Source organism: Salmo salar, chromosome 18 (assembly GCF_965601325.2).
Source record: "Salmo salar chromosome 18, fSalSal1, whole genome shotgun sequence".
Taxonomy (NCBI): Eukaryota; Metazoa; Chordata; class Actinopteri; order Salmoniformes; family Salmonidae; genus Salmo; species Salmo salar.
In genome coordinates this window covers 95,438,712-95,448,660 of record NC_138308.1, presented here as the reverse complement: position 1 = coordinate 95,448,660, position 9,949 = coordinate 95,438,712, and the positions used below count along the sequence as shown (strand labels likewise).

The window sequence follows — 9,949 nt, the reverse complement described above, 5'->3', positions numbered from 1 at the left end:
ACTACAACTGTGCTATACTACTATACTACCACTAATACTACTACTGTTCTATACTACTACTACTGTACTATACTACTATACTACCACTAATACGTACTGCTATAGAGGTGCTATTCTACTACTACTGTGCTATACTACTATACTACCACTAATACGTACTGCTATAGAGGTGCTATTCTACTACTACTGTACTATACTACTATACTACCACTAATACTACTACTGTTCTATACTACTACTACTGTACTATACTACCACTAATACGTACTGCTATAGAGGTGCTATTCTACTACAACTGTACTATACTACTATACTACCACTAATACTACTACTGTTCTATACTACTACTACTGTACTATACTACCACTAATACGTACTGCTATAGAGGTGCTATTCTACTACAACTGTACTATACTACTATACTACCACTAATACTACTACTGTTCTATACTACTACTACTGTACTATACCACCACTAATACGTACTGCTATAGAGGTGCTATTCTACTACAACTGCCCCCCCCCCGTCACTACTACTACTACTACCCCCTACGCGCAGGGGCTACACTACCGGTACTACTCCCCCCCGTTCTATAATACTACTACTACTGTACTATACTACCACTAATACGTACTGCTATAGAGGTGCTATTCTACTACTACTGTACTATACTACTATACTACCACTAATACTACTACTGTTCTATACTACTACTACTACTGTACTATACTACTACTGTACTATACAACTACTACTGTACCATACTACAACTGTACTATACTACTATACTACCACTAATACTACTACTGTTCTATACTACTACTACTGTACTATACTACTACTGTACTATACTACCACTAATACGTACTGCTATAGAGGTGCTATTCTACTACAGCTGTACTATACTACTATACTACCACTAATACTACTACTGTTCTATACTACTACTACTACTGTACTATACTACCACTAATACGTACTGCTATAGAGGTGCTATTCTACTACAACTGTACTATACTACTATACTACCACTAATACTACTACTGTTCTATACTACTACTACTGTACTATACTACCACTAATACGTACTGCTATAGAGGTGCTATTCTACTACAACTGTACTATACTACTATACTACCACTAATACTACTACTGTACTATACTACTACTGTACTATACAACTACTACTGTACCATACTACAACTGTACTATACTACTATACTACCACTAATACTACTACTGTTCTATACTACTACTACTGTACTATACTACTACTGTACTATACAACTACTACTGTACCATACTACAACTGTACTATACTACTACTAATACAACTACTGTACTATACAACTACTACTGTACCATACTACAACTGTACTATACTACTACTAATACCACTACTGTACTATACTACTACTGCTGTACTATACTACTACTAATACGACTACTGTACTATACAACTACTACTGTACCATACTACAACTGTACTATACTACTATACCACCACTAATACTACTACTGTACTATACTACTACTACAACTGTACTATACTACTATACTACCACTAATACTACTACTGTACTATACTACTACTACTACTGTACTATACTACTACTAATACGACTACTGTACTTTACAACTACTACTGTACCATACTACAACTGTACTATACTACTACTAATACCACTACTGTACTATACTACTACTGCTGTCATATACTACTATACTGTTACTAGTACTACTACTGTACTATACTACTACTAATACTACTACTGTACTATATTACTATACTACTTCTGTTGTCATATACTTCCATACTATTACTAATACTACTACTGTACTATACTACTACTGATACTGCTGTCATATACTGCTACTCATACCACTACTGCTGCCATATACTACTATACTGCTACTAGTACTACTATTGTACTATACTACTACTGCTGTCATATACTACTATACTATTACTAGTACTACTACTGTACTATAATACTACTGCTGTCATATACTACTATACTATCACTAATACTACTACTGTAGTATACTACACTACCACTATACCACTACTAGTTGACCTGCCAATGTACTATACTACTATTAATACTACTACTGTGCTATACTGCAATAATAATACTAATACTACTACTGTGCAATATTATAATACTACTATACAACTAATACTACCACTGTGCTATACTATAATAATACTGTACTATACTACTATACTACTACTGTACTATACTGCTACTAATGCTACTACTTTACTATACTGCTATACTACTACTATTAGTACTACTGTACTATATTACTACTACCAATACTCCTACTGTGCTATACTACTACTATAATACTACTACTACTATACTATACTTCTATACCACTGATACGCATACTGTACTGTAATATTATACTACTATACTACTACTATACTACTACTGTACTACACCACTATACTACTACTGCACTATATTACTATGCTACTATTAATACTACTACTTTACTATACTGCTACTCACACTACTAACGTACTGTTCTCTCTCTTTCTCTCTCTCTCTCTCCATCCATTCTCGCTCCTCCTCTCCAGATCTTGGCATGGGGAGTGCGTAACCTGAAGAGCTTCCAGCTAGCTAGCGTTACCTCTCCCAGCCTGCAGGTGGAGTGTGGAGGCAGCATGGTTCAGTCCTGCGTCATACGATCTACAAAGAAGAAACCCAACTTCGACATCAACACACTCTTCATAGACGTGGTAAGACCTAGTTCCAAACCCACAACTAGTACCTATCTCAAGGCTTTAACCCTCACCCCCTACCTTCATCACTAGCCTCTACACTCCTACCCTTCACCCTAGCCCCTTACCTCCTGCCTTCATCACTAGTCTATACACTCCTACCCTTCACCCTAGCCCCTTACCTCCTGCCTTCATCACTAGTCTATACACTCCTACCCTTCACCCTAGCCCTTTACCTCCTGCCTTCATCACTAGTCTATACACTCCTACCCTTCACCCTAGCCCTTTACCTCCTGCCTTCATCACTAGTCTATACACTCCTACCCTTCACCCTAGCCCTTTACCTCCTGCCTTCATCACTAGTCTATACACTCCTACCCTTCACCCTAGCCTCCTTATCCACATGGCCCAGTTCCAAAACGACCACTAGGCCCTTACTCCTTGCTTTCACTAGCTACCTCAGACCCGATAAACATAGTTTGATTGAGAACTAGAATACACAAGCGACTAATGACCTTCCTGTGTTCTATTACTGGAATCAGTGTTATTCAACAATATGGTCCTACAGTATGTAGAATCAGAGGTCCTACAGTATGTAGAATCAGAGGTCCTACAGTATGTAGAATCAGAGGTCCTACAGTATGTAGAATCAGAGGTCCTACAGTATGTAGAATCAGAGGTCCTACAGTATGTAGAATCAGAGGTCCTACAGCATGTAGAATCAGAGGTCCTACAGTATGTAGAATCAGAGGTCCTACAGTATGTAGAATCAGAGGTCCTACAGTATGTAGAATCAGAGGTCCTACAGTATGTAGAATCAGAGGTCCTACAGTATGTAGAATCAGAGGTCCTACAGTATGTAGAATCAGAGGTCCTACAGTATGTAGAATCAGAGGTCCTACAGTATGTAGAATCAGAGGTCCTACAGTATGTAGAATCAGAGGTCCTACAGTATGTAGAATCAGTGTTAGTCAACCATTTTTTATTTTAATTTTATATTTTACCTTTATTTAACCAGGTAGGCCAGTTGAGAACAAGTTCTCATTTAACCAACTGCGACCTGGCCAAGATAAAGCAAAGCAGTGCGACACAAACAACAACACAGAGTTACACATGGAATAAACAAACATACAGTCAATAACACAATAGAAAAGTCTATATACAGTGTGAAAATGGTGTGAGGAGGTAAGGAAATAAATAGGCCATAGTAGCGAAGTAATTACAATTTAGCAAATTAACACTGGAGTGATAGATGTGCAGATGATGATGTGCAAGTACAAATACTGGTGTTCAAAAGAGCGGAAAAGTAAATAAAAACAATATGGGGATGAGGTAGGTAGATGGGCTGTGTACAGCTGCTGCGATCGGTTAGCTGCTCAGATAGCTGATGCTTCAAGTTCAGCGATTTTTTTTGTGACAATAGATGCCATCATTCACCAGAACAGAGAGACTGAATGTCTAATATCAACACAGTGCTAGGTTTTGACCAGAGCCGTAATAGAGCCCTGTATAGAGAATGCGTTGTCATTTGGGACACAGTCCTCATCAGGCAGAGAGAGGCCCTCCATAACGGTCCTCATCAGGCAGAGAGAGGCCCTCCATAACGGTCCTCATCAGGCAGAGAGGGGCCCTCCTTAACGGTCCTCATCAGGCAGAGAGAGGCCCTCCATAACGGTCCTCATCAGGCAGAGAGGTCCTCCATAACGGGTCCTCATCAGGCAGAGAGAGGCCCTCCATAACGGTCCTCATCAGGCAGAGAGAGGCCCTCCATAACGGTCCTCATCAGGCAGAGAGAGGCCCTCCATAACGGTCCTCATCAGGCAGAGAGGCCCTCCATAACGGTCCTCATCAGGCAGAGAGAGGCCCTCCATAACGGTCCTCATCAGGCAGAGAGAGGCCCTCCATAACGGTCCTCATCAGGCAGAGAGGCCCTCCATAACGGTCCTCATCAGGCAGAGAGAGGCCCTCCATAACGGTCCTCATCAGGCAGAGAGAGGCCCTCCATAACGGTCCTCATCAGGCAGAGAGAGGCCCTCCATAACGGTCCTCATCAGGCAGAGAGAGGCCCTCCATAACGGTCCTCATCAGGCAGAGAGGCCCTCCATAACGGTCCTCATCAGGCAGAGAGAGGCCCTCCATAACGGTCCTCATCAGGCAGAGAGAGGCCCTCCATAACGGTCCTCATCAGGCAGAGAGAGGCCATCCATAACGCTAACTCATTCCTCCTGCTCTGTCTCTAACGAGGTCCTCTATGATGTGGTTTCACTCAGACTTTGATCTTAACTAATCACAATAGACAGACTTCATTCACTCAGTACTTCTAAGTTATCAAATCACATTTTATTTGTCACATGCGCCGAATACAACAGTGCAGTTAAAAAAAAAGAAAAGAAAATAAGAACAACAAATGAAAGTAACAAATAATGAAAGAGAATGGTGTAAGGTATCTGTTTGACCAATAGGAATGATCCTGAGGATTTCCAGACTTCCAACACCACATGTACAGAGTACAGCCATACCGTTACTGTAGAAACAAGCTTTCGGGTTTGACCTCAGACGGTAAACTTATTTTAAAGACCATTTAAAAAAAAAATTAAAAAAAAACGTATCTGTGTCATTCTCACTTCATTCTTAGCCAGCAGCACATATTCTGACTCAGTTTGCCCAAAACATCTCCCTCGGAAAGGTCAGGCGTGAAGATCAGGATCCTCGTCCAGGAAGGGCTGTGTTCGCATGGAGATGTAGAAAACGTAAACAAACATAATTTAATAACGTTTCCAGTCTTAGACATGTGATCCCGTGTTCCTGGGCTGGCTGAGAGTACTGACGTTCTGTTTTAGACAGTTACACAGTATATCCAATCAAATCTGAGGAAGGAAAATAAACATCAAATCAAATGAGAGAACAGGGAAAGGTAATGCTCTCTGACAGGATCACACTGTGTCTTCATCCCTCTCTATTATCCATCTTCATTTCATCATCTGTTCCTTCCCCTCTCACTCTCAATCGCTGTCTCCCTATCAATTGACCATCTCTTCATCTTGATGTTTCCCATCTCCTCCTCTTCCTCTCTCCTCCTCTCTCCTCCTCTCCCTCCTCTCTCCTCCTCTCCCCTCCTCTCTCCTCCTCTCCCCTCCTCTCCTCCTCTCCCCTCCTCTCTCCTCCTCTCTACTCCTCTCTCCTCCTCCTCTCTACTCCTCTCTCCTCCTCCTCCCTCCTCTCTCCTCATCTCTCCTCCTCTTCTCTCTTCCTCCTCTCTCCTCCTCCTTCCTCCTCTCCCCTCCTCTCCCCTCCTCTCCCCTCCTCTCTCCTCCTCTCTACTCCTCTCTCCTCCTCCTCCATCCTCCCTCCTCCTCTCTCCTCATTTCTCCTCCTCTTCTCCTCCTCCTCTCTCCTCCTCTCTCCTCCTCTCTCTTCCTCCTCCCTCCTCCTCTCTCCTCCTCCTCTCTCCTCCTCTCTCCCCCTCTTCTCTCTTCCTCCTCTCTCCTCCTCCCTCCTCCTCCTCTCTCCTCCTCCTCCTCTCTCCTCCTCCTCTCTCCTCCTCTCTTCTTCTCTCTCCTCCTCTCTACTCATCTCTCCTTCTCTCTCCTCCTCTCTCCTCCTCCTCTCTACTCCTCTATCCTCCTCCTCCCTCCTCCTCTCTCCTCCTCCCTCCTCCTCTTCTCTCTTCCTCCTCTCCCCTTCTCTCTCCTCCTCTCTCCTCCTCTCTCCTCCTCTCTCCTCCTCTCTCCTCCTCCTCTCTCCTCTTCCCTCCTCCTCTCTCCTCCTCTCTACTCCTCTCTACTCCTCTCTCTTCCTCCTCCCTCCTCCCTCCTCCTCTCTCCTCATCTCTCCCCCTCTTCTCTCTTCCTCCTCCCTCCTCCTCCTCCTCTGTCCTTCTCTCTCCTCCTCTCTACTCCTCTCTCCTCCTCCTCTCTACTCCTCTCTCCTCCTCCTCCCTCCTCCTCTCTCCTCCTCCTCTCCCCTTCTCTCCCCTTCTCTCACCTCCTCTCTACTCCTCTCTCCTCCTCTCTACTCCTCTCTCCTCCTCCTCTCTCCTCCTCCCTCCTCCTCTCTCCTCCTCTCTACTCCTCTCTCCTCCTCCTCTCTCCTCCTCCCTCCTCCTCTCTCCTCCTCTCTCCTCCTCCTCCCTCCTCCTCTCTTCTCTTCTCTCCAGAGACTGCCCTGTGAGGAGCTTTATATGCCACCTATCATTCTGAAGATCATCGACAACAGACAGTTTGGGAGGAAACCGGTGGTAGGACAGTGTACCATCAGGAACCTGGAGGACTATCGCTGTACCCCTGAGGAAGAGGGGCAGGAGGAAGAGGACGAGCTTGGTAAGAGAGGGATAGAGAGAGGAGGAGGGGCTGGAGGAAGAAGAGATGAAAGCAGTAGGGGAAAGGGAGGAAGTTGAGTTAATGGGTGTAAAGAAAAGATGGTGTTTGTTGATAAAGGAAGATACATAAGACAACATAAAACATATCACTGTCCTTGAAACGTTATCACGTGTACCATTATGATCCTTCCGCTGTACGTGTTATTCAGAGGAGATTGTCCAGACGCCTCGTGACGATGTTCTGATCGACATCGATGACAAGGAACCCCTCATCACCTCACAGGTAGGCTCTGTCACCTATCAACCAATCGATTGATCAATCAAACAACAAATTAACCAACCAAGTGATCAATCAATCAACCAATTCAACTTCATGAGCATTTCACACAAGGTTAAAAGAAGAGGACCGTGGGCATTGATCTTTCTCCAACATGTAACCTTTCACCTGTGTGAGTGTTGATATGGTATAGACAAATTAGACAGTTAATAAGAGAAGATGTACTTTATAGTCCAATAACTTAAAGAAAACAGAAAATGTTCATTAAGTTACATGCAATAACCTGCTCCCATTCCCACCCCCTGACCTCTAGCCTGACCCTGAGTCATCTCTATGACCCTGGTCCTATATCTCCATGACCCTGAGCTCAGTCATCTCTATGACCCTGGTCCTATATCTCCATGACCCTGGTCCTTAATCTCCATGACCCTGGTCCTATATCTCCATGACCCTGGTCCTTAATCTCCATGACCCTGGTCCTATATCTCCATGACCCTGGTCCTATATCTCCATGACCCTGGTCCTTAATCTCCATGACCCTGGTCCTATATCTCCATGACCCTGGTCCTATATCTCCATGACCCTGGTCCTATATCTCCATGACCCTGGTCCTATATCTCCATGACCCTGAGCTCAGTCATCTCTATGACCCTGGTCCTATATCTCCATGACCCTGAGCTCAGTCATCTCTATGACCCTGGTCCTATATCTCCATGACCCTGGTCCTATATCTCCATGACCCTGGTCCTATATCTCCATGACCCTGGTCCTATATCTCCATGACCCTGGTTCTAAATCTCCATGACCCTGGTCCTATATCTCCATGACCCTGGTCCTTAATCTCCATGACCCTGGTCCTATATCTCCATGACCCTGGTCCTATATCTCCATGACCCTGGTCCTATATCTCCATGACCCTGGTCCTATATCTCCATGACCCTGGTCCTATATCTCCATGACCCTGGTCCTATATCTCCATGACCCTGGTCCTATATCTCCATGACCCTGGTCCTATATCTCCATGACCCTGGTCCTAAATCTCCATGACCCTGGTCCTTAATCTCCATGACCCTGGTCCTTAATCTCCATGACCCTGGTCCTATATCTCCATGACCCTGGTCCTTAATCTCCATGACCCTGGTCCTTAATCTCCATGACCCTGGTCCTATATCTCCATGACCCTGGTCCTAAATCTCCATGACCCTGGTCCTATATCTCCATGACCCTGAGCTCAGTCATCTCTATGACCCTGGTCCTATATCTCCATGACCCTGGTCCTATATCTCCATGACCCTGGTCCTATATCTCCATGACCCTGGTCCTATATCTCCATGACCCTGGTCCTATATCTCCATGACCCTGGTCCTATATCTCCATGACCCTGGTCCTATATCTCCATGACCCTGGTCCTATATCTCCATGACCCTGGTCCTAAATCTCCATGACCCTGGTCCTAAATCTCCATGACCCTGGTCCTTAATCTCCATGACCCTGGTCCTTAATCTCCATGACCCTGGTCCTATATCTCCATGACCCTGGTCCTATATCTCCATGACCCTGAGCTCAGTCATCTCTATGACCCTGGTCCTATATCTCCATGACCCTGGTCCTATATCTCCATGACCCTGGTCCTATATCTCCATGACCCTGGTCCTATATCTCCATGACCCTGAGCTCAGTCATCTCTATGACCCTGGTCCTATATCTCCATGACCCTGGTCCTATATCTCCATGACCCTGGTCCTATATCTCCATGACCCTGGTCCTATATCTCCATGACCCTGGTCCTATATCTCCATGACCCTGGTCCTATATCTCCATGACCCTGGTCCTATATCTCCATGACCCTGGTCCTATATCTCCATGACCCTGGTCCTTAATCTCCATGACCCTGGTCCTTAATCTCCATGACCCTGGTCCTATATCTCCATGACCCTGGTCCTTAATCTCCATGACCCTGGTCCTATATCTCCATGACCCTGGTCCTATATCTCCATGACCCTGGTCCTTAATCTCCATGACCCTGGTCCTTAATCTCCATGACCCTGGTCCTATATCTCCATGACCCTGGTCCTATATCTCCATGACCCTGGTCCTATATCTCCATGACCCTGGTCCTATATCTCCATGACCCTGGTCCTATATCTCCATGACCCTGGTCCTATATCTCCATGACCCTGGTCCTTAATCTCCATGACCCTGGTCCTTAATCTCCATGACCCTGGTCCTTAATCTCCATGACCCTGGTCCTATATCTCCATGACCCTGGTCCTTAATCTCCATGACCCTGGTCCTATATCTCCATGACCCTGGTCCTATATCTCCATGACCCTGGTCCTTAATCTCCATGACCCTGGTCCTTAATCTCCATGACCCTGGTCCTATATCTCCATGACCCTGGTCCTATATCTCCATGACCCTGGTCCTATATCTCCATGACCCTGGTCCTATATCTCCATGACCCTGGTCCTATATCTCCATGACCCTGGTCCTTAATCTCCATGACCCTGGTCCTATATCTCCATGACCCTGGTCCTATATCTCCATGACCCTGGTCCTAAATCTCTATGACCCTACAGCGCTGGGTACAGGGTTGTGTTGGGCTGGGCTGGGTACAGGGTT

General features: G+C 45.0%; 1 protein-coding gene across 1 annotated transcript in view; it reads left to right on the top strand.

Moving 5' to 3' along the window:
• LOC145861706 (dysferlin-like) overlaps positions 1-9,949 on the top strand; it is a 182,712-nt gene that overhangs the window by 122,454 nt on the left and 50,309 nt on the right. The window contains 3 exon segments of the mRNA XM_082964598.1: positions 2,589-2,750; positions 6,889-7,051; positions 7,260-7,333. Coding sequence (XP_082820724.1) covers positions 2,589-2,750; positions 6,889-7,051; positions 7,260-7,333 — 399 coding nt within the window.